Here is a 25,917-nt window from a genome sequence, read left to right as displayed (position 1 = left end):
CAGAGCCCTGGCAGGAGAGCAGCAACACTCATCCTCAGATCTAAGATCTTAACAGAACACCTATTGACAGAATGCCACTCTGGCCCGGGGGCTTTTCAGTGTCTTGAAAAGGGTTTGGAGATAAAAGGAAAAGAGTCATTTAGGAAGAAATTACTCTTAAGTGCATGTCCAGATGTTAGCTTAGTTTCCTGGAGTGGACCAGATTCTTGGTTGGATTCTTAAAAGGATGGGAAATGACTTGAAATAGGCAGGACCATTTTCCGCGGATGCCTCCATTATTTACAGGAACCAGCTGTGGGGAATGTATAGACCAGGGTTTCCCAAACTGTTTTTGGACTACAGTTCCTATCATCCCTAGCTATCAGGACCAGTGGTCAGGGATGATGGGAACTGGAGTCTAAAAACAGCTGGAGAGGTTAAATACGTATTCTGTAGTTGACCTCCTTTGTAATGTTTTATTTTGAAATCTTTAAATTAAGATTTTAGTTTTCTGTTATGTTGCTTTGACTATATATTCTATATTTGACTTTCTTCAGATTGTTTTATTGATTTAATATGCTGTAAACCGCTTTGTAACCGTGATTTTTCTTTAAAATATAAAGTGGTATAGAAATTTAAAAAACAATAAAAATAAAAATAGACACATCTCCCTATCAGTTATTTATGCTTGCGGGGGGAGGGGGGCAGAACCTGGACATCTGGATGATGGGCACCTGAAATAGCTCTATATCTCCCGAATTAGATGTGTCTTGGTGAGCCCCTAAAAGGATTAAGCAAGCTGTAGAAGGGGAGAAGCCCCTTGAGTCCTCCTTCTGAAGTCTGAGAGCCTGGCAAGCAAGGCCCGCCCTCTCCCTGCCCTCCGCTCTGCTGAGGCATCTTCACACTTTGAAAGGCGATTGCTATCAATCAATTCCTTTCCCAAGCACCCAGAGGCGCACAGGCTCCATTTGGCTTTGTAACATGATCCTCTGCAGCTGACAGGCCCAGATTACTCAACTTCCGATCCACCTCCTTCTAACCTTCCAGAATGTAACTCTAGAGCTGGGCTGGTATGGCCTCTGCAGGAAGAGGGACTTCCAGATGGGACTGTGCAGAGTGTCCCTAGCATAGCTTTAAGGTCATTGGGAGCTCAGGGCCTGGGGGTCTAAAAAGCAATTTTAGATGCTGGTGATAGAGAGAAGCTGCTTTTTGAAAAAGAAAGAAAAAGAAAGAAATGAGGTGGAGATAGGGTCACAGAGACAGATGAGCACAGATCTCTCTCTGGAGGTAAGCTCATCTTTTGAAGCTTTAATGTTGATTTATGTTCCTATGGTTTCATCTCTTGTGTAGATTAGCAGAGCATTTCTCACGGCATTCTGCACAAAACAGATTTGAGTAGCTTTGCATACCGACCTTCAAGTCCTCCCCCCCCCACCTGCTCCAGCTTTAAGAGCTCATTTCACATTGGTCCCCTACCCAATATTTTCTATCTTTTTTTATGGGGAAGACGTGCACAGATGAGCTACATACACATGGGCTGATTGCATTTCTAAGAATTGCCTCCTTGCCAAATGCCAAATGGTGGCTGTTTCATGGCCCATTTGCAAAGGTTTGCATCCATGCAAATAATTCAGGGCACTTTTAAAAGCTCGCCCTGTGCAAATCTGGAACATCTACAGTGGCCAAAAAGTAGTAGTTTCCTGAACAGCAAAACAAAGAACCCAAACAGAAGCTATCCTCAGCTCTAGTGGTGAAATCCCATTACTTGGGGTGCCTGTTGTCTTAGGATCCTAGCCTTCTGCTCAACACTTGGGGAACTGGGATGTGTCTCAAGAACCTCCGAGATGTAAGCAGTTGGAATAAAATTTGGGCAAGTGTCAAAGGAGTTTGCAGTAATTACACAAGGTCACCAATCCCAATTGTGAGAGAAAAAGGATGCTAGTAAAGATGGGAAGGCTGAAGTATCAGGCAAGCCACAGAATGAAAACAGGAGACATAGACTGCACAATATCAAGTGCACAAATTTCTGTTAAAACTAATGGGAGTCATTCACCACAGGGAGCTGGCAATTGGAAAACAGTGATAGCTCTAAAGATCAATGGAAATGCAAATATCAATGCAGGCTCAGAATGAGGGAGATTTATAACCATCTTTTTGGCAGATATACTAAATCAGTTAAACCACAGCACAGAGAGCAATCATAAAATACAGGACAGGGAAGCACCTTTTGTGTTTAGTGGAGAAAGGGCTCAACCACAAGTCCTAGTTCAGATGACATGCTAAGCCAAACTTTGGCTTTGTGCAGTGTGGCAGAGCAGCAAAATGGCCTCTCCCGGAGCCCACACTGTCTTGCTAAACCAAGGTTTGGCTTAGCGTGTTGTGTGAACCAGGGCACTGTTTTGTCTTGTGGATCAATGAATCACCAGGAAAGGAAAAGGAGATTAGAGAACTTTATGGAAAAACAAAACCAACCAAGTACATGAGGGTTTCATTGATGGCAAATGCCACTGTGAATACAAGCAGGATAAATAAGCCCCTGAGAAACTATTAAAAGATAAGAATTGAATCTATTTCAGTTTTATCTATTTATCTATTTAAATTGTATTTCCATTTCCATTTTATCAGAGCGCAGGACATAAATCTTTAATAATAAATGAAATAGTGTGTTCCAGTTTGAAAGACAGGCCTGACTGTTGATGAATTCGTATTCTGTAAAGCTGAAACAATGGTCTCTTGTAGGAGTAGGTTACTCCTGAAAGGGAAGAAGCCAAGCCATTTTCTCCCAAGGCAAATGAGAAGAAGAGTGGAAAAGGCTGGCCTCCTGCATCAGAAGAGGAGGAAGGCAATTGAAAGGGACCCAAGTACCCAATATTAAAATGGTAAGATTCAAAGTGCCGGGAGTTATTAAATTTAGCAAGGGCAACTTTTGGAGTGTCCTGGTTTTTACTTTTTGAAATATGGCAACCCTAATTTAGCATCCATCCAGCATACAATGTGCCTGGGATGGCAGGACCAGAAAGTGGGATGCTGCCTGCCAGAAAGCCACATTCCTTAGATACCAGGGAAGTAAATTCAGCTATGAGTCATAGTTCTGAAGTCGTGAACTTTTGCCTCAATTCCAAATTGAACATCTTCCCCTGACTTCAAATAATCAAACATGGCATTCCTCAGCGACTTCAGGATATAGCTGCATGCCTTCTTGCAATAAGAACAAGACTTTGTCCCTCAGAATCTCCCGACAGCACTCAAGAATGACACACAGCACCTCAGTGTGCCAATCTGTGTGCACTAGCAATGCTGCCAAGTTTATATTTTAGCTCCATTTAAAAAAAATGCCCTTGAATGCTGATGTTTAAAAAAGAAAACAAAGAACCAATGTACTTTTCTCTCTTTACCTGTGTTCTGTTGGATACTGGTTTTCAGGCATCATCTTTGGCATCTGAATAGGTTGATGAGGCGGCCGGGGAACAGCGAAGGTTTGCTGCCTTGGTTCCTGAAGGGCATGAGGGACAGGTGGAGGGGGCGCTCCCTGCAGAGGGCCTGTGCTGGGGGCATGGGCAGGAGTTTGGGCAGGTGTTGCTGGCAGAGGCGGGGGTGGAAGGGAGGTGCTCTGGAGCGCAGGTGAGGCTGGGGTGGCAGGCGGAGTTAATGGCTTGAATGCAGCAGGGGGCTTCCTGTCGTAGGCACTGTGTGAACAGAAGACAGAGAGGGCCGTAATAAATATGGGTAGCAGCCATTTCCACAGCTTCTGCTGGCTGCACTTGACAGCTCTGGCTTGTTTGCATTTCATGGTTGTCAGGAAGTAACAGTCGAGGTTGTTCACAGCCTCAAGGGAATCTTTGTACTTCAGGCAAGCGACAAAACAGGCTGAGTCATAGGGCTCATTTCGAAAACACTTCGCTCACAATTTTCTCGGAGATAACTGTAGCTTCCAATTGTTGTTGGTTTTTCTTATAAAAAAAATCACCATTATTTCAGGAACAAACTCATTGCATTGAAAAACACGGGGGGGGGGGAAGCTTTCTATTCCCCCATTTGTGATAACCAACAAGAATTTGATGCGATTGAATGGCACATAAGCCTGTCACTCATCAACACACAATCATGCCCACAGGCTGCTTCAAATGTGGCTTTCCCGCCTACATGAGTGTAAGATGGAGTATATACCTATTGTACACTTGTGTGCAAAACCCACGCATGTCTGCTTCAGAGAGATTGCATGTACGGATAAGACACAAGCAATCTACTATGTGTCCCTCCCCACTGCTATTTGAAGATTTTTGATACACGAGAAAGGGCCTGGTGTAACTCAGCCCCAATAGCAGTAAATGTTAAGACTGTCATTTGCTTTATAGTTAAAGAAGCTACCTGAATATCTTAAGTTTAGAAGATCACAGGTACCATGCACACCAGCACATATGATGCTCTTTGGATGTGTGACCTACTGCCAAGGGATGTGGTTAACCACAAGAAGGATTTGAAGAGTGGAGTCTAAACTTTCTGCCCATTAGTCAAATCATCTGAATACTGAGTAATAACTAGCACTACAACATGGGCATGTATTTGGTTTCCTAGAAATGGAATGCAAATCTAAGTTGGTTTCTGTTTTCCTGATGGTCCCAACTTTGCCTACCAAGCTCAGCTCCCAACTAAGTGGTTCTTAATGTTTTTATCAGCATAACTGAGGCAAATTGTAACTGAACCCAGTTCAGGTTCCATGCTTCCCCAAGCCATCCAAAAGCACCTTAAGCTGTGCACCATTCATCCAACCTACCAATAGTTGTAGAGGCACTTTTCTCCATAATTAGCACAGAGCACCTGTTCGTGGCTACAGGTAGACAGCTCAGAAGAAGGGCTGTGGAGTTCCCTCTTGATCTTAGCTGGGGGCGGTCCATGAAGTACCACTGAATAAAAATTAAAAGTGAAAGAAAAACAAATCAATCAATCAATCAATCAATCATGTAATTTAGCACTTAACCATATTCCCATGGATTGGAATAACCAAAAACATGCAACCAGACATTGCTCACTGCCCCAGAGCTAAAGTTGTGCATACTAGTGTCACAGCACTACACAGTGATGAGCATGCATGCACAGCTCTCTCCTTGCCTTAAGGAGAGTTACTTGTCTTTGGAGAGGTGCACATTTAGACTTCCATAGCAATGTGTCAGAACTACGGAGGCTGTGCGAATGGCAGAAATCCACATTGCTAGACTTGGATACAGCAGGCATTGCATCACAGAAGCAAAAGATTAACTGTTGGCAGCAGCAAGAGCATTTTAGGGTGGGGAAAAGGAGGGTATGAATGAGAACGTGGGGGTGGTAATTGTCACAGAACACTTGTTTCTGCATGGCTTTTACAACTTCTCATTCCCAAGGACCAAACCTCCACTTTCTGGCATATTCCAAGATAGCATGAACAGAACATGAGGAGAACTCAGGATACCAGATTGTATATGCAGAGGAACTGAGAACATGGTGGTACATGTTTGGTACCATAAGCATGGGCAGATTTCTACATCTTGAATAGGATTCTATTAGAACCATGGAGTTTAACCACCCTTCCTTTCCAGCAGTAATCATGCATGTTGCAGGGAATTCTGGGGCATATTCTAGGCCTAGGGCATGTCCTCAGGTGCCTCTGAAACAAACTCAGCCCTTGGCTGCAAGCTGCGTATTGCAGGGAAATATGGTTAATGGTACACAAGCTGCATTTTATGGAACTCCACTAAACCTCTATGGAATACAGCTTGAGAAAAACATTGTGGTTGAAATACAGAGCTGTAAGGCAGAAATGATTCCACACCAATGAGTTCCACTACTTGCATATCACACCAACTGTTCTTGTCTCACACATAAGGATTTCTAGGATCACTCTGAGTGCAACACAACTCCTCTGTGTCTTCCACCTCATTTTATGCCAACACAACAAAAATAAATGCTATCGAAAAATGTCAAGGGATGTGGCTAATTTGGGCAAGTACCTGTCCTGAGCTTCCATGGAGAGAAATAAGGGAACTAGGCTTGTAATTGGATCGTTCAATCTTGCTCTACTAGCATTCCAATGTCCCTTTGAGAGGGATGCATCCTTCACATCGCTATACTGCCTAAACAAGACTTGGCAACAGAAGTCCACTTCCGAGGATGCAAGGGCTGCAGCTATGCCAATGCCGGGTGATAAATTACAAAGCAGGGAACGACCTTGTTAGAAAAAACACCTCGCCTCAACAAGGGTCACAGCAACTCTCAGCTTAACTGGTTCTAAAAATACACAGTGCTGAATCCAACAAATGTCTGCATTTGGTCATTGGCTAAGCTGGCCCTTTCATCAGATCCCTCATTTTAAGAGGTACATTCTCATCTCTGAAGCACGCAGAACATCATGTTGACAGCATTATTTGCATTCCGTGTTACTACACAAGGCAGTACCAAACTTGTGCAAAAGCTGCATGAATGTAGTTTCTTCACAGGAAGCTTTTAACCAACAGGCACGAAGCACACACCCTAATCTCAGCTAGAATGGGTCTTTCCTAGGTTTAAGACAGAATTGTGTAGAACGTCCCAGATTCCTGTTTCAGCAAGATTATGTGCCATCAGAATCACTTCTGTCATCATCTGTTCATCTGGGCAACTGCGGCAGCATGCTCCTCCTCATATAGGAATGTACTGCCAAACTGGCAAGATCTTTAAAGCTTGCAGCAAAACGTATCTCAACAGCAGGGGGGAAAGCCCTTGGAAGCTTTTGGCCTGACTGCCTGAGCCCCAAATAACAGAAGGAAGTGTTATATCCTAGAGTTCTAAGATTTGGCCATTGCCTCTAATATTGTTGCAAAAGGTGCCATGATATTTAGGGATGGGGTAGGGAAAGGAACCACCCCACCCCTCATCATCTATTCTATATAGAAATACCAAAATTACCCCGGTGGACCAGCTACCATTCTACTCCTGTTAACATAAGAAGTGTCATTAGTCACCAGTAGTGTCTGTTTAAGAGCTTCTATTATAATTTCCATTATTCCACCTAGTTTCCCAGGTGCCTTTCAATCACTATGCTACACTTGAGATCTGCAGGTTAGAGCCTCATTCCTTAACGTCACCCAATACAATTTCTACTGTTACACCATATTGCACCACCACGTTTTCCAGGCACTGGCTTCCCTAGTATTAGTTCTGGTGGAAGCTGTCAGTCTAATTGGCTCCCATCCTTTTACTCCACAGATAATTGTCCTACTAGAGGAACTTGCCTTTTACAGCATACACCTCCCCACCCCTGCAGAGGGATAACAGCAGGGGCTTACTCACTGCAATGCTGCAGAAAACACAAAGCCCAGAATGGCAGGTTATTTGTTCCAGCATCTGGATGAATGTATTCTGAAGGAGACCAAACCTGGTTTTCCATCACAAGAGAATAGCTCACTCCAGATGAAGCATAGGGACATTGGAAGCTGCCTTATATGGAATCAGGCCATTTGTCCATCTAGCAGACTGGTCGTGGCACTGCAGGGTTTCAGACCAGGGTTTTGTCCCAGCTCTACCTGAAGATGCTAGGTCTTGGAAGCTTGGGCTCTTCCACTGAGCTGTGGCCCTTCTCCCATGCTTTGTGGGGGCATCAAGAAAAATATAGACCAGTTTGGAGCACACCGGATAGTTGCTGGGAGATTGCACGTTGCCCTGGCTAGACCAGTTAATAATCCTCCAAAGAGAAATGGAAGTCAAACCCTATTCTCCTTCTGCAATCACCAAAGAGGATGCATTCCAACTTGCACACATTCTGCCACTTTGCAATTTGGAAGCAGATTTCAGATTAGAGTTAGAAAGAGCAAGGGGTCTCCAGAAGGTATATAAACTGGGGAGGGAGGGGAACGGTTCAAAGGACCCAGGCCCTCTAAAATGCCAAAATGCTGAACTCAAAATGAAGGGAAGGCTGGCGATGGCCCTCATGCCACAGCAGAGAGTTCTTCTACTATATATAATTTTTAAACCAACTAATATATGCTTAGCCTAATTAATTTCTAAAAGAAGACGTTCTAGGAGAAGGCAAGTGCGTCAGAGTTCTGTACCTAAATAGTGACAGAACAGAACAGCTTGGCTTAGTCGGAAGTGGAGTATTATCTCCACAAAGGCTAAGCGCACAGCCATTGCCTGTGAGAGAGGATAGCCTGGGTGTGACAGCTTCCAGCCATCACCGCCAATTAGCAGTTCCCTGCATTCTATGTGCTGTCAAAGCCTCCCAGAGATGGGCACAGACATCCACTCCTTTGGGGCAGTTGGGACACATCTGGGAGGGAACATTTAGTGCTAAGCCCTGGACCTGTTCAAATCCTTCTTTCTACGGGAGGGCAAAAGAGAAGAGCCAAGAGTGCCTTGGATTGAGCTGCCTTTTTTTTTTTAGGGATAAGGTTTTGCTTGTTTGAAAAGGCTACACAAAAAAGTCAAGAGTACAACTCATTTCATTAAACTCTAGTGTTTTTGTTTAAAAAAAACCACCAGCAGCTGCATTTCTTATACATTTTCATTCTGGCAGTATGCTGGCATTTCAAGTGTTAATGTGTCCCCGTCCCCCCACTCCCTATAATTTGCTCTCTGTCCTCTCCCACCCCCACTTCCTAATAGGCATGGCCTTGCTGAGCAGCAAACAGCAGGAAACTCACTTTGGAGGTGTTCCAGCTGTCAGTCACAAGCATGTTTCTTTCCAACAGTCTCTGTGTTGTTTGAGCGGTTGTTTTTCTGCCAGCAGCACAATGGGGCTTAGTTATTCATTGAAGAAGGAGGTTGAGGGAGGGGGAGAGAATCTGCAAGCAGGCACCACCCTCCATTCACAACCAATTTGGAATACTCCATCCATTCACAAAAAAAACCCCTCTCTCTCCCCACAGCTGAGCGCTACCAATCAGGGGAAGGGAAATGACACTTAAGATCATAACAGAGACCAGCTGTCCTGCACAGAGAAGCTTGTGCTGCGGGCAACGTTTATGTAAGGAATTCAAACACTGCAGAAACAGCCTGCATAGCTAGGAGGGAGTCAGCCTCTCCAAAGAGTTCATTGCAAATGATTGTGCAACCCCACTTGTGGTGAGGTCCGGAAATGCCCTTTGGCCGGGGTGGGGGTGGGGAGTAAAAATAATTTGTAAAATCAACTTTTTCCCTTCAAAACAACGGCTGCCTGCCAGTGGACAGAATATTTCCTCTTGATGCTAACGGTGCCCTCACTCTCAGCTCCATCTATTAGCAGCTACTGTAGCCCCTGCATTAATGGGGAGGATTAAAAGAAGGGCTAATTATCCCCAGTGTAGGAAAAATAGCATTTCTTGAGGACTACAGCATTGTGAAAATGGTGCAAATTGCTCAAAAACTGCTCACAAAAGGAAAAAAGGCAGCAAATAGGGGTCCCGGAGGAGGAAAGACAAAAGATGTTGCTAGTATAATGCCAAATAAAAACAAACACCTACAATTTAGGGAAAAAAGCACTTTCTTACTGAGTTCAAGAAGGGGCAGCTCTTGAGGTCTTTAAGCAGAGGCTTGACAACCATATGTCAGGAGTGCTCTGATGGTGTTTCCTGCTTGGCAGGGGGTTGGACTCAATGGCCCTTGTGGTCTCTTCCAACTCTATGATTCTATGATTTTAAGGATATTTGGAAGCTGTAACATGTTGCTTAAGACATGTAACATCCTATGCAAGTTACATGGGCTCTCACATTAGCTTCTGGAGACAGCCCCAGTTTTTGGTTTCAATCTGCAGAGCTCTTATTGGCCCCTCTCTCTCCAGAAGTCACCCACCATTTACGGCAGAGGTGGGGAACCTATGCCCCTCCAGGTGTCATTGGACTCCAACTCCCATCATTGCCAGCCATTGACCATGCTGTCTGGAGCTGATGGAAGATGGAGTCCATCATTCATCCGGACAGCCAGATGATACTACACCAAACGCCCTGCTCCTAGGAAGGTGGGCAGTGCTGAACCTCAAAACATGGCTTGGTTTCTTTAAGTCTGATACCACCTTTCCCAGGACAGAGGATAACAAAGTACAATAGCACATCCCTCTGCCAACTCCCTCACTGCACAGGCTCACCGATATTTGCCCATATGAACTCTTTTAGGAGCCCAGCCAAGACTTGCCTGTACAGGCTGGCTTTTGATGTCCCACCCACACAATATTTCAGCTTGAAAAATCCCTCTCATCCCACCCCATTGGATGTCTCTTGTATGGAAACTCTGGGTGCAAACAAGAGAGACGGGGGTAGGGTTGGAAGGAGTCCTCACAAACTGAAGAGGCCTCTCTAGTATGCTTATCTAAAAGAAGTCCCTCCTCACAACATCTGGATGACCACAAGTTCCCTTTCCCTGCTTCCATCCATGAAAGCCAAAGCACTGTTGCAATTTAAAAGGGCTGCTGGATAAAATCAGACACAGGTTCAAGTGCAGACATTGCCTACTGGAACTGCCCAGTTTTCAATGGGATGCTGCCCCCCCGCAATCCACAGCAAGGTGCCCACTGGGTCATTTATCCAAGTGTGCATTCCATCAAACAAAATAAGGCAGGCAGCATCCGCACTGAAGAGGCACATTTGAGACAGGTCTGGAAATCCTGATCAAGCAAGTGACAGACATGCATTATGCTGCTTCTGAGCAGCCAAAGGGGAAAAGGAACAAAACACCACCTCCAGCTAAAAACCTCCAAAGCAAATCAAACTTTTAATAGTCATAGCTTGGATTTCGAACAGAATGTGTCCATTCAACTTCTGAAACGTTCAGAAACCGAGGCAAAGTTCGCAAACCAGAACACCTACTTCCGGGTTTGCGGCGTTGGAGTTCCAAGTTGCTCATGAACTAAGCTGTTTGAAAACCAAGGTACTATCTCTCTCCCCCCCCCTTGCACACCCCTCCTAACCACTATATATTAATCCATTACTGAGCAGTGGTACCTCGGGTTAAGAACTTAATTCATTCTGGAGGTCTGTTCTTAACCTGTGGTACCACTTTAGATAATGGGGCCTCCTGCCGCCGCCACTGTGTGATATCTGTTCTCATCCTGAAGCAAAGTTCTTAACCTGAGGCACTATTTCTGGGTTAGCGGAGTCTGTAACCTGAAGCGTCTATAGCCTGAGGTACCACTGTACTAGCAACGGCAGCCTCTGAAACCTTACCAGGCAACAAGAGAAGCAGCCCATCCCTAAAGGGCCTTCCTTGGGTGCTGACACCTATGCCAGCACTCAGAGAAAGCACACATTCTCATTTCCCTGTTCTAATACATTAACTATAATTAGAACCTAGAAAGAAAGAAGCAAGCAGCACAACTATAGGTTATGTCTCAACACGCCAAGGTAGAGAGGAAGTCAGGAATGCAGCGCTGCTTGGGGTGGGAGGCGCCAAGGGCTTTTGCCTTGTTTATCTGTGCACTGGCAGTGAAGCAGGACAATAGATGCTGAACCAGCACCAAGAAATCAGCCAGGAACTTGCATGCAAAGAGCTTTGTGCCAGCGGAGCTCTCTACCCCATTCAGAGATGCCATAGCAGAGACACCACAATACTGCTTTCACCAGGAGTTATCATGGTACAGTTTGCCAGTTTAAAGAGGTAAGCTTTCGGAGGGTGAAAGATGTTTAGAAGACAGGTGTCCCATTTGATCCTGAATGTCCAAATTTCAAAATTAGTCACTCTCTCTCCTCCTGCCTTAGCTCTAACTTTGCAAATAGAATGACCTGGAATACACCATCAGCAGAGTCACGTGGTGCTGCTAGACTGCACCGCTTTAGAGATTCTTTGTGGGATCACATGTTGAAATGCATGTCTCCCCCTGACATCTCCCTGCATATAGAAATCTAGCACTTCAAGGAGAATGTTTGGCCTGATACTCCTCTCCTTGGATTTGCTTTCTTTCTAGTTGCTGGGAATCCTTTTGAGGGGCGGGTGATGGGAATGAAATTCCCCATCCACACTCTCAAGCAGAACAGTGCAGCAAAAGCTGCACCATGTGATTTTCCTGATGGAGGCCTGTGCTGAAATATGCATTTTCACCGTGAGTCTGATGACTCGCACACTTTTCAGAGGAGGAAACACACATCCATAAGCTGGAAAAACAGAACTAGAGTCAAAAGACGAGCCTGTGGCCCGAAGGAGACAAATTATCTAATCTGTTTGGGCAGTAGCCAACTAACGTGTCCCGTCAGCGCATAGGATTTCCGCTTGCGCAATGGAACTTCCCCCCTCCTCCCCCTGCGCATACCCTGCGCCATTCCCAAATCTGTTTTGGAGGGCTTGGGAAACCTCTAGAACAGATTTTGGGGGTGTACGGGGGGGGGAAGCTGTGTTGCACAAATGGAAACCCTTGCGCTGACAGGATGTGTTCGTTGGATACTTCCCTATGGACAGCGACTTCTCAGAAGTCACAGTGTTGTTTGTAGCGCCTGCATGGGTTATATCAGAGCATGTGGCCGCAAACTCTTTGCCAATACTGCATTGTGCTCAAATCCTCACACTGCACTTAGAAAGCTGGTGATATCTATTTAAGACTCTATGCAGGGATGTATCTTTGCTTGCATGATACCAACCACCTGCCCATGACCTTATGTGCAGCCATCATTACCTGGTTTCCACACTGAAGCGGCTTGCTCCCAACTCCTAAGCGACTTGTACACACAAACAGGTTGCTTGGTAACAGTGTGGCTTTGTGGGTATGGAAAGCCAATTGATCTGGATCAGTGTACACCTGCTCAAGGAATGACGTACACTCAGATCAACACCAGCCTGGCATTTGAGCCTTAATCTCCTTGCCTCTTGTCTTTGCAGAACTGACGAGGTCAGAGATCAAGGGGCAAGGGACAAAGTCTCTATGCTTCAAGGCTTTTCATGCAATTTTGAACCTATCTCTGAACTCTGCTCTTCTTTCCCCTTTTTCTGACCCACAAAGGGTGTCTACAAATAGATGTGACGCAAACCAGAAAACAATTGCCCCAATTTCTTCAAATTCTCTCTCTCACACACACAGTAATGCACCTGTATGCTTTCACCAAGGGAAAAGTGAAGTGCAGGAAGCATAATTCTGAGTTTTCAACATTCTCTACCCATTCTTGGCACTAGTGTATTATCAAAATAGTCTTTCATGTGAATTGACCCCAACTGAAGTGGTTAAAAATACCGGTGGTTAAAAATACCGGTACTTCATGAGGAAAGAGATAGGAGTTGATCAGCAGAAATCTAGGCACTTTCTTTAGCTGTGTTGTCACAAAACAGAGATCATTGTTGAGAGACCAACAATATTTTCAAGAGAACTGAAAGTTGTTTGGGAAGGGAACTGCTTCCTATGACGTATACACTTTGAGTAGCATTATACAGATTTTTACTCAGAGTAGCCCCATTAAAATTAATGGCCATGGCAAACATACATTCAGTAATTTCAATGAGCCGACTCTGAACGAAAGTTAAATGTTATTCCCCATACAAAAGGATACAAAAACTTGCCCCTTGATCTCTGACCTCATCCGTTCTGCAAAGACAAGAGGCAAGGCGATTAAGGCTCAAATGCCAAGCTGGTGTTGCCCTAAGTGTATGTCATTCCTTAAGCAGGTGTACACTGATCCAGATCAGTTTACCAAAAATAATCTGTATTTGTTTTTTGTTGCATCTCACTCTCGTCTTAGGTTTCACTGTGTTGATTTTGTGTAAGCCACCTTGTAAATAAAGTCATTAACTGGAGCAACAGCTTGAATTCTGATTTAAGAGTAGAACCATTGAAAACAATGGGAGTTAAGAAGATGCAAAGAGCACCACTGGATCAGGCCAAAGCCCCATCTAGTCCAGTATCCTGTTCTCAGAGTGGCTAACCAGAAGACGCCTATGGGAAGCCTGCAAGCAGGACACAGGACAGCCTGTGTTAGAATCTGAGATATGAAAGCTAGGAGCTAAAGGGCATCTTACACCTAGGTTAAGGGCACAACAACGGAATGTCTAGGCGTGCTTTTTTATAACAAGAATACAAAGCTGAAAATGAATGAATTGCTAAAACATTATGTTCATTCTTCACATGGTCTAGTCCTTCCCCTGCCCACCCCCCTAATGTTCTTAAGAGGGTCTCTTCTCCAGTCTTCAGAGAGTAGTTAGAAGTGGGGAGGCAGAAAAAGCCCTCCTTTCCTTCCACTCTGCAGTTTTAATCTGAAATCTTCGGCGCAGTACTGCACCCAGAGCTCAGAAACTGCGCTGATGAAATTCCCTGTCGCAAAATGCACAGAAAACAATGGGAGCTTTGAGCACAGCAGCCCTCTCCCCCACTTGTGATTCCCAGCAACTGGTATTCAGAGACATATTGCCTCTTTGACACTGGAGGTAGTATGAAGCCATCATGGCCAGTACCCATTCATAGAAGATAGGGTTAAGTTATTATGGCGCTGAAGGAGACTCTTGAGAGTCCCATGGACTGCAGGAAGATCAAACCTATGCATTCTGAAGGAAATCAACCCTGAGTGCTCCCTGGAAGGACAGATCCTTTGGCCACCTCATGAGAAGAGAAGACTCCCTGGAAAAGACCCTGATGTTGGGAAAGATGGAGGGCACAAGGAGAAGGGGACGACAGAGGACGAGTTGGTTGACAGTGTTCTTGAAGCTACCAACATGAGTTTGACCAAACTATGGGAGGCAGTGGAAGACAGGAGTGCCTGGCGTGCTCTGGTCCATGGGGTCACGAAGAGTCGGACATGACTAAACAACAACAAAGGGCTAAGTTAGTGATGGCTAACTTAAGACCCACAATGGAGATTAAATATAGCAGGCAGGTCCAAATGCAGCACAATAAATCATAAAGTAAAGCAAGTTCGAGTGTATACATTAGGAACCGCAATCCCTCTTCAAGACTGTTATCAACTCTCTGAAATACCATTGTCTCCCTTGGCCCCTTTATCTTTATCCACTAACCCATCCTTAGCCACAGGAAGTCGTTGCCTGTTTAATAATTCAAGTCATTATCAGGAACGTACAGGAAGAAGGTTGTAACTGTTCACCCTTTTAACCTTCACAGGGTTATCGAAGGCTACTTCAAGAGAAAATACACCCTTACTGCTCCAAAGGAAGAAAAAAAAGTTGACAAAATGGCAGGCTATAAGCTGGGGTGGGGAAGAGTTGCAGCTGGGCTGGGTTCCCATGTTGAGGCTACACAAGTGTTCCTGCAACTTTTTTTGGTTGAGGATCATTTATTCTAATCAATATTTTATGTATTAACTCTACGTTTAACCTCACCTCCATCATATTATCCCTGGGCAAGTTACAATTCATGTATATATCGCACTTTTCCTTTAAAAAAAACCATTGACGTTTTCTTCATTTCTTTGTTCTTTTCATTGTACATTTCACTTTTTCAATCAGTTGTCCAAAGTAGCCCACATTTTAAAATGTAAACAATATGAGCAATAAGAAACCCCTGAAATAGCAAATAGCAATAAGATGCTTGTTGGGCACAGAAAGGGAGAGCTCAAACTCCCAAGCATTTTTAAATTGTCACAGGATAGGATGTGTGGATAAGGGAAGAGAGTGGTCCACTGGCGATGTCAGAGGTGACACACACAAACACGGAGAGAGCTAACCTTTATGTCATTTGCTAGCCAAGGGAATTCATCTCTCTCACCAAAACAGAACCGTTACCATAGAGGAAAGCCATCTGGAGCCTGCTCAACAAACGCTAACAATTGTCTGAAAAACACAGTGGGCGAGATCCAAGGTAGTGTGAGCAGGCATCCTCTTGTGTTGTGGGGCTTCTCCTTACTCTCCTCCCCCTTGCAACCCCCAATCCTTCAGAGTAGATTTGGGGAGCACATGGGTGCCCAAAGAGAAACCAAAAGTCTCATTACGCAAGTGTGCAGACAGCATTGGATGTCACCCAACATCTGGAAGAGACCCTCATTAAAGCGGAAGAAATAGTAGAAAAATAAAAATAGGACAGTAAGACCAACAAGTAATAGGAAACAGGCACCTTAACCTAAAGCTTGTCACAGTGCCATTCTTAGAGAACGAGAGTCAGAACAGAGGCAGAGATGTGTGCAGACATATTGTGCTTTTTATAGACCTTGCAAAAGAATTAGCTTTTCTAAGTGCCACCTACAAGGGTACTCAAGTAAATGCATTCATGCAATTACATAATAGGAAGCAGCAGAAGAAATGAAAACCCACCACCATCAACCAAATTAAAATACATAGGACTGGTCCTAATTCTAAGACCACACATTCCAAGCAAACATTTTGAGGCAAAACAGCACCAACTGTCTCCTGAACAGCCCCAATTCTAAACTCATTTACTTGGCACCAAGTCGCACCAATTTTAAACAGAACTCTAGTTCAGGGTGTTTAGGATTAGCATGTTACTCATGCAGCAGTTGATTTCTGTGCCAGAAACCACAGTAATAATGCAAACCATGAATCATCATCCATCCATCTATGACATATTAAGCAAGAGCTCCAGAAACCCTTTCAAGTGCAAAAGATGCCCTGTTCATTTCTCTCTATTCATCTATTCAATCAGCTATTCTGGTGCTATACAGCAAACTGCATTACTGAGGCTCTCAAAGGCCATAGAGTTACACTTTGCAGATCCCCTCACCCTTTGGGAACTTTAGCAGGTTTTAGCGATATGTCTTCTCACCTTCACTCAGAATTTAGCCCTTCTGCTATACAGAGGGCACAATCCTCTCTCCAACCCCTGGCAATCGGTTTCACTAGCCTGAGTGGCTTGAAAGACCTCTACAGGTCAGAAGGGAAGCCTGTCTCCCCTGCAGACACATGGTTCCAGTAAGATTTAAATTTGGCATTACTAGATCCATTCCAGGCAGGAAGCAACTCATTGATATATAAACAGCTTCCATTGAGAATCCCCTCCTGCCATCGACTTGCTCGCCACAAACACAGAATACATAGAGGATGCTCAGTCCAGAAGGAAAAGTCTTTTTAACCCAAACAGAACTCCTCTCACAAAAGGTTTGCTGTGGAGGCCCAGAACTCTGGAGAAGACATTTTGTTTCCCCCACAATCCTTCAGGCTCCTGAACCGTAAAAGCTTGCTGAGAGAGAGCGCGCCTCTGCCAACAACATCTCCTCCCACACAGCCCGGCTGCAGTTTATACTGCTCCGAGCAGGAGAACTGGAAGGGTTGGGTTAGAATGTCAACACAGAGAGAAAATTTCTTACTCCGGGCTGCCTTTCATCTCAGGGAGGAGGAAAGAAAACACACACACACACACACACACACTAACCAGTCTGAGGAAGCTTTCATGGCAAGCTTCCCACTTACTTCAAAGTAATCAAAGGGCAATAATTAACATGCATTTACTGTAGCGCAAGATACACCACTGCATGCTGTGACAGAGTTTGAATCAAGAATCCGTTCCACTGCAGGCTATGTTTTCTTCCCTTCAAATTCTGTGGCAATCGGAACAGCTACACACACACACACCCTGAGTGGATGCGGAGTGACATTTCCACTTTACACTTTTAAGAACATCACCTTGCTTTTATTTAACCTCCAACGCCCCCAAGTCACAGTCAAAAAATATGCAGAAAGCATGCGTGCCTAAATAGCTTGCTGCCTGCAGAGGCCCAGGTGCTGAGCTCTCAGATGCTGCAGGTAAGGGAGAGTTTTGGGGGTGGTGCAGTGCGAGAGGGACGGCTGCTCTAGCCGCCTTCTCAGAGCTGCTGGCTTGCCAATGACGAATGCTCCCTAAAGCTGCTCAAGTTTCACCAGCAAAGCTTTGTCCTTCACAGCTTCGCTATAGCTGCGGCTATAATAGCCAGAAAAGTCATTGAGGGAATTGGAAGGCACAGGGCTGGTGAGAGACAGAGTGCTCTTGTGCTTGCTGTCAAATGGATTTTAATATCTCTTACATTATGAAGTATTCATGGGGGCTTGAAAGGGTTCTGCAGAGATCAAGGTTAATAGGCAGCCCCAGAGATGCTCAAATAAATATCCTAAGTCTGCCAATTAAAGCAGTGCCGTTAACAGAACAGTCAGTGTCCACACCTTCTGTCTGCTCCCTTCTCGTCAAGATCCACAGATTCAACAAGAAACTTGCAAAAATACACTTTGGAGCTACATTAAATTAACAGAAGCAAAAACCAAGGGAGCAACTAAAACCTGTCACACATTTTGCAATGACACTACAGATTTCACAGCAGGCAGACAAATGAACAAGAGAATGACTTACAGTTATCAGACTGGAAATCTGGGACAAACTGTTCATCATCAGGAACTTGGGCTAAAAGAAAGGGGAAAAACAAGGTTTTTTCACCAATTAATTAATAAATTAAAGCCTACATTTCCTTATCTAAAGACAAAGGAGCTCCCAAGCCAAAATAAATATTAACGACATACATTACAAAATACGTTGCAAAAAAAGAAAAAAAGAAAAAAGATTCCATAGAAATGACAAGCACGACCAATTATCATAGCCAATAGGTTGTCAAAGCTCAATGGGACACAGAATTGTGATATCAACAAGGATTTACCTTCAGCTAACCAAGCCTCCTGCAACTGGCTGAGATCCTGAAACAATTCTGAAAGAAAATAAGAACAAAAAATTGCGTATTTTTTTTCTGCTTACATGCTTTTTTCACATGCTGCTTAAAATGGTGATGTTTCAAAGATGCTTTTTTCAAACATCAACAACAAAAAAGGAGGCAATTCTTCGCTACCTTCAGAATCATGAGCCAAGTCAGTGTCCTGAAACTTCCTTTTTCTGTCATTTACTGGCCTGCCTCGACATTCATCTGTGCAAGGTTTCTGGTAGAAGCAAAGAAATGTAACTATGAAGGGCAATCATTCAAAAACACAAAAGAGCAGAAGCAACATGAACTTTGTACAAAGGAGCAGGGGGCATCACATGATAAGAAAACAAAACCGCATTAAAAAAAAATGAAGTCCTACCCCAGGGACCATGAAAGGGACCTGCTGATCATAAAAACCATCCATTGTGCTTGCAAATTCTTTAATATTCCCTCGAACGTTTTTAGCATTGAGTAATTCCAGGATGAGAAGAGTTTTCAGAATCTAGTTCTGGCAGATTTCAGGCTGGAAGGGAGAAGAGAAAGACAGAGGAATCAGACAATGTTCTGCCTTTAAGGCACCTGAAGAGACCATCTCTAACAGCACACGAGCATGTTCTGCAAGCTTTGAGGGTTATCTTTTGTGCTTAGTTAACACACATTAAACATGGGGGAGGGAGGAAGACAAATTATAGTATTACCCCCCTCTAGCTAGTTGCTATGATATCCATTCATTAAGTTGCTGCTCTTTTTAAACCAACACACCAAAGCCCCAACCTTTAATCCATGATGTCACAGAGTTACTATGGAAACAGTCGTGACATCACTAAATGCGAATTACAACCGCTTAAGAACAAACATAGGGAACGGCATGGATTATAAGGCAGAGATCACATGGCTTGGAGTACATTTTCTCCCTACATGGTCGAAAGATAAAATATAAATAGCAACAAGTGCACAGGAAAGTCGACTGGAGTTAGTGAAACAGCTTGGCTTTCTGGAGATGATAATTATCTGCATGCAACTCCTCTAGGTTACAAAGAGAGCCAATGCTCTTTTAACTTATGCCTAACCAATGCAAACCGAAAAGATCCCTTGATTTCAATGCTACTAGAAACTGTGCTTAGTACTGAAGCCATTCAAGCATTGTTTGAAGTAGCTTATTTTTTTGCTGATCTAAACCTTTGATCGCCAAGGAAATCTCGGATAATTTACTCGAAAGCTTAAAAACACACTGCAAGAAATATCCATGTTAGGCTGGCATAAGACCCAGCGCGAATTGGAAAACTGCTCGGTCCCTTGTTCTGCTGATGCAACTTTTGCTGCTATTGAACAGCTCGTATATCTTCAAGAAATCTGCTAAGCAAAGGGCAGTTTTCAGTCACCCCTTAAGTAAATTCACCGTGAAGTTTAAACACAAGAGAGATTTATGGCCTGTTTAAAAGAAGCAGTATTTTAAAAGCAGTATTTTCTACGAACTCCTCTCAAAAATACAGAATCTGTGGTCTTAAAAAAAAAAACCTTGAGTAAGTGCGTTTCATAACATGGGGTTGGCGGCGGGGGGAGAGAGAGACGAAAGAAAGGTGGTGGTAGCGAGATCGGTTATGAACTTCTTTATCTAGCCTAGCTGGCCAACTATTGCAAACTGCTCCTAAATATCACCGCGGACACAAATATCTTCCATTCCGAACTTGCCCCGTCGATTCAGAGCATTTTTTTTTTTGCAAAAACGGCGATTGGAAGCAACATCTTTAAAAACATTATGTCGCGCGTACTAAATCCGCTTTTCTATCTGGCCGCTGCGATTCGCCTCCCCTCTCCCCCCCCATATCCCTAGGAAAAGCCTTTAACGCAGCCAAACAATACAATTAGCATCCCCTCCCCCGTGTGCAAATCTGGCTTAAGTTTTATGAATGGCAGAGCAAGCAACAAGAGCAGGTAGAGTGTAACGAGATCCCCGGCGTAGGGCCCCATTCACAAAAACAAGGCACGCACTTCCCAGCTCGCTCCATTCACGAAACGCCTTCAGAGGCGCCCCCACCCCTACAGCCCTGTGCAGAACGCCGCGAGGAGACGCAGCCCCCGCCCCCGCACTCAAGGCTTCATTCACACAAAACCAGCTCCATTCATAAAATCGCCCACATTCACAAAAAAACACATCACCGCCACCAGCAACCACCTCCCGACCCAGCCAGTGCCTGCTGCAGCCTGTGGCGGCGCGGCTGTGCAGCCTTCCTTTGGAAAGGCTACGCCGTAGCTTCTCCTCCCGGCACTCTGTTGCAGCCCCCAGAGCTGCCCCCTCCCGCACCTGAGATCCAGCCCCACTGCTTACCCCAGGCTCCAGCAGACCGAATCACTGCCTCCATCTCAGCCACGGCATCCCAAGCTTATCCAAACACAACCCCCCCGCATTACTTTGCACCCCCGAACACCTGCGCCCCCGCCAGCCTCCTTCTCAGGCCGCCCAGCCGACCCCACAACTCCCAGCACCCCACCGCTCAGGACCCCCGACCCCAGTCCCCGGAGGCTGCGTCGCCTTCGCCCCTCCTCACCTGGCCATAGAACTAGCGCGCTGCCGCTGTGCAGTCGCTAGAAGCCCTGGTTCTTCCTCGGGCTGCTGCCGGAGCCCCCGAGCGGCCTCCAGAGCCCGCCCCGCCCCGTCCCCATTGGCCCACGGCCCCGCCAGAGGTTGTCAGTCTCAGCTTGTTTACCCTACCACGCACCCAATGGCGCTCGGATGTTGCAACGCCTCCCGGTCCTGAATGGCTGCGGCGGCCCAGCCAGTGCGTTCTAAGCCCGCCTCCTCGCAACGATGAACTGCCTAATGTTTTTTTCCTCCAGGGAAATATAGCCAATCAAGGCGGCCTTGATTTACATACTTTTTTCGAGGAGCGTTTTCATTCATAAAAAAAGGAAAAGAAAGAATGGTCGCGTTCCGAGGGCGAGGCAGAGGCGCAGGGAGGGATTTAAAGGGAACGCGCAGCTCGGCGGCAGAGAGTCTGTTTTTGCCAGCTCCGTTACGAAGTGAACGCTTCTTGGCTGCCCACAGTCCCGTGCCGCCGCCGCCGCCTTCTTTTTCGCCTCGTGGCCGCACGCAGGACCATCTCACGACAACCGGCCAGCTCGGCGGCGGCCGGAATAAGAAACAATCGCCATAGCAGGTCGCCCTCGATCTTGGCACCTGAACTTCATTCTTATTACCACCCCCACCAGAAATCAGTGAGGGAACACCGTGCCCCCAGCACTGCCCTGCTCATTCAGCTCAAGGGGGAAATGGCAGGAACAAAATCTTCTGGCCTTTCGTCTGGGGCATTAATCCAACGACCGCATTTTTCAGTGCAAAGCCTGTTAACCAGGGAAGAGCAAACTTTTTCAGCAGGGGGCCGGTCCACTGTCCCTTGTGGGGGGGGGGGCAGATAATATTTTGGGGAAAAAAAATGAACGAATTCCTATGCCTCACAAATAACCCAGAGATGCATTTTAAATAAAAGCACACATTCTACTCATGTAAAAATAGCAGGCAGGCCCCACAAATAACCCAGAGATGCGTTTTAAATTAAAGGACACATTCTACTCATGTAAAAACACGCTGATTCCCAGACCGTCCGAGGGCCAGATTTAGAAGGTGATTAGGCTGGATCTGGCCCCTGGACCTTAGTTTGCCTCCCCATGCTGTTAACATTTCAGCCCATGCACGCATAGGCTTAGACTGTTGGGTCGCTGGACAGATCCATGCTCTGGTCGCGCCAGTAATGCTTAACTCAAAAGAGAAGTGCGATAGGATCCGGCTGCAGAAACTGCTGCGAGTCCTTCCTGGGACTTCTGGAATAGCCTCAGGCTGCAACCCAGTGTGTACACACTTAACCTGGCATGAAGTGGGGTCTTCCCTATGAGTAAAGAGGCATAGAGTTGCATTGTAACTACAGTGTCCTGTGCCTGTTTACTTGCTTGAAAGCTGCCTTAACCAAGTCAGACCACTGGCCCTCCTACACTGACTGGCATTTCAGGACTCCTTTGGGACTTGGGAGACATGGGCGTAGCCATGATTTTTGTTGGGGGGGGGCAGAACCTCAGATTTTTATTGATTTTGATAGATTTAGTGGGGACAGCTGCCTGCCTCCTTGGCTATGCCCATGCTTGGAGACGCCAGGGATTAAACTAGACCCCCATATGCAAAGCAGCTTCTCTTCTGCTGCTCTAAGTGTGCTTTTGGGCTGCACCCACTCAGAGACCCTATTCTTACTTACAGGTTGAGAAAACAAGAAGCACCCTGCAGGATCCAATGAAGGACTCGTCTAGTCCAGCATCCTGTTCCCCACAATAGCCAAACAGATGGCTAAAGGTTGCCCATGAAGGCAGCGCCTCTAATCCTGGAGGTAGCATATATATCTAGCACAACTAGTCAGCAAGTCAATGGGTCCCCCAGATTGCCTGAATTTCAGTTTGCTCAAGTGAGATCTTTTAGGGCCCTAAACTCAGTTCTGAAGTGGAGAGGGAGCCACTGATGGAGGAAGGGGGAGCGGGGGGAGCGCACCGCCCCTGGCAGCGTGATCCTGGTGGGGTGCCATCATGGCTGCCCCCCTGCCCGTGCTGGGAGCCACGCCCCCGGGACGCGTGCCAGCCACATCCCCGCCTGCTCTCCGCCCCCCCCCCGGTGCCAGAGCATGAAGCTCTGCCACTGGAGGGAGCCACTTTCGCCAGTGACACTGGGAGGGTGAGTCTAAGGCACTGGCACAGATCATCTCAGAATGGACGCCCATTATGCCTGACAAGTGAGGTTTGTTGGGCAATGCAGGTAGCCTTAAAAGGGAGGTACAGGACAGGGTGCACATGGCGGCAGCAGGCAAGTAAGCAAAGAAACAGTGTGAGGGAAAAGGGAAGTTGAGGTGGCATGGGCCTGAAGTTCATACAGAAGTAGAGGCAGCGACAGCAGTTGCAGACTGTGGCATGGGAAAGAGGAAAGAGGGCTTGCAAGAGTAGCTCTGAGTAAGAAGAGGCAGAAAAGTGGGACAAAGCCAGCAGGAAAAAGAGAAGGCAAACTTGGTCCAGGCCCCACCAGCTGACCCATGCCATTTCACTTCCACACATTTCCCCACTATCTCACTGATTCAGCCTTTGCCATCATGATGCCCTGCAGATGGGCAGGGGCTGATGGGAGTTGTAGCCCAAAACATCTGCAGGGCATTGCATTGGCAAAGGCTGCTCTGGTGACTTATAAAAACACTACCAATTCACAACCCATTGAGTTCTTCTGATCTTAACATGCTCCTATGAATTGTTCAACTGATAGCAATGTAATTAAACTTGTGGGAACACTTGGGTCCGGGCCAGTGAGTGCTTCCAAGTCATGCTTTGGCGTCAGTTGCTGTTTCAGACAGACAGGCGGGTTGCACGAGGAAGCAGAGCAGCTTGTTGCGAGGTTTCGCCTTCTCTTTGCTGAGAGTTACTTTATCTTTTTCCTAGCGAGGATTATCTTTAATTCACGTCTTTTCACGTCTTTCTCTAAGAGCAAACACACACACACATATATATACATACACCTATATGGTCAGGAATGAAAGCATAAGGCAAGTTGAGCTTGCTAGTCTAGGGGCATGATGGTCACTTAGGGTTCAAGAGGTCCTGGGTTCAGTTCCTAGGCAAGCTCTACTGTACTTGCTGGGCTACTTAGAGGCTTTGTGTAGGAATAAGTACAGATGCTAGGAGAGGATATATTTATTAGATATTATCATTCTTTCCTCACATTTGTGAATTCAGCAGAGTATATCACTTAAAAGAAAGTTTAGATAGGCTAGTTTTAGCTTTTTTAATTTAAGTAATACAGGATGCTTTAAGGCAGACTGGATTCTCCTGGTATTTTCTCCCTCTTTAAATCCCACAATCCTGTAAAAGGTAAAAAGGTAAAAAGAACATTTACTCACTCAGAATACTGGTATATATATCCACTGGAAGAGGAAGAGGGGGGTGCCATCACAGCTGCCCCCCCCGCTGGGTGCCATGCCCCCAGGATGTGTGCCAGCCACACCCCCGCCTGCTCCCCGCCCCCAGTACCAGAGCATGAAGCTCCACCACTGTATATATCTGCTATGCCCTCCCTGGGTCAGGGCACAGTTGGAGCATCTCACAGCGTTCTCTCTAGCAAACTTACAGGAAAACTCTGTGAACTTCAGCCTATCTAGCAAACGTGCATTGTTGGTTTGACTGCATTGTAGATATCCCACATTTTGGTGGGGTGACAGGAGTTTTGTATGCTGATAGCAACAGAGCCCTGGCATCTTTTGGAAGGAACCATGGAAAGCCAGACGTCATTAGACTCCAGTTCTCATTCCCCCTGACCATTGGCCATGCTGATGGGAGTTGGAGTCCCTCAGCATATTTAGGGCATTGCATTGGCTACTTGTACTTTATGCTGTCTGTAGGCACCATGGCAAAATTGGAGAACTAATATAGAATCACATGAGAGATATTCATTCATTCATTCATTCATTCATTCATTCATTCATTCATTCATTGTACTTATATACCGCTTGCTTTGCCAAGGCAGTTTGCAGTTTAAAAATATAAAAACAAACAAATGGCCCAACATACAGGACTGTGTTATCTCACACTGATTTCAGAAGCCAATGACAAACTCCCTGGCCTGTACTTCTTCTTGTCGGCCTTCTCTCAAGGCACACAAGTCTTTCTTAAGTAGCCCCAGGATATAATTGAAGAAAAAAATAATTTGGTCTGTGTTTTAAGTGAACCGACCTAATTCACATCTCTTGGATTAACACAGAGATCAGAATGTGATTATCTTTCTGATTTTGCACTTCTCCAAATTTTGTGATATGTTCAGGAGACGTGCCAAAAATGCACGTCACAGCATATGCTTTCCGTAAACAAATGTACAGGAATGGGACAGAACAGATTTATGAATAATCAAACGCAAAAATGACGCAGATCAAACAGAGATGGATTTGTCCATCCCTGTGTCAGGAAGCCCCAATCTTTCTCTGAGGCCACTTCCAGGAAGTGATGGTTATGAACTCCCTGGCCAGGGCTTCTTCTTTTCTGCCTTCCTTTCAGGACTTTCTTAAGTAACTCTGGGGAAGATTTATTAAGGTTTAAATGGGCAGTATTCTTTGCAAGGTGTTGTTATGGGTGTGTGAATATGTAGGAACAATATCCACCTCCATAACTCCAGATCCACATTATATACATTTGAAACATATTCAATGCACATTTAAAGCATATGACTCCCTCCAAAAAAACCCTGGGAACTATAGTCTCCCCCTCACAAAGCTACTATTTCCAGCACCGTTAACAAACTACAGCCCCCAGAATTCGGGGGGGGGGAGTCATGTGTATTGAACACATGTGGGTCTGTTAATACATTCATGGGCCATGCATGCAACTGACCTCTGGGCCTCCTTAGCTATGCATA

General features: G+C 45.5%; 1 protein-coding gene across 1 annotated transcript in view; it reads right to left on the bottom strand.

Annotated features, from left to right (window-relative positions):
* Positions 1-21,149, bottom strand: part of ETV5 (ETS variant transcription factor 5) — a 41,235-nt gene extending 20,086 nt beyond the window's left edge. Inside the window, exons 1-7 of the mRNA XM_081910472.1 lie at positions 21,044-21,149; positions 18,874-19,017; positions 18,642-18,729; positions 18,456-18,503; positions 18,155-18,205; positions 4,754-4,883; positions 3,375-3,665 (exon numbers count right to left, since the gene is read on the bottom strand). Coding sequence (XP_081766598.1) covers positions 3,375-3,665; positions 4,754-4,883; positions 18,155-18,205; positions 18,456-18,503; positions 18,642-18,729; positions 18,874-18,918 — 653 coding nt within the window. The 5' untranslated portion in view covers positions 18,919-19,017; positions 21,044-21,149. The remainder of the gene's footprint in view (positions 1-3,374; positions 3,666-4,753; positions 4,884-18,154; positions 18,206-18,455; positions 18,504-18,641; positions 18,730-18,873; positions 19,018-21,043) is intronic.
* Between the last annotated feature and the right edge of the window lie 4,768 nt (positions 21,150-25,917).

This window comes from Podarcis melisellensis (genome assembly GCF_964234715.1).
Source record: "Podarcis melisellensis genome assembly, chromosome: 5".
NCBI classification, from domain to species: domain Eukaryota; kingdom Metazoa; phylum Chordata; class Lepidosauria; order Squamata; family Lacertidae; genus Podarcis; species Podarcis melisellensis.
Note: the sequence above shows the minus strand (reverse complement) of the source record. Positions and strands in the feature narration are given on the sequence as shown.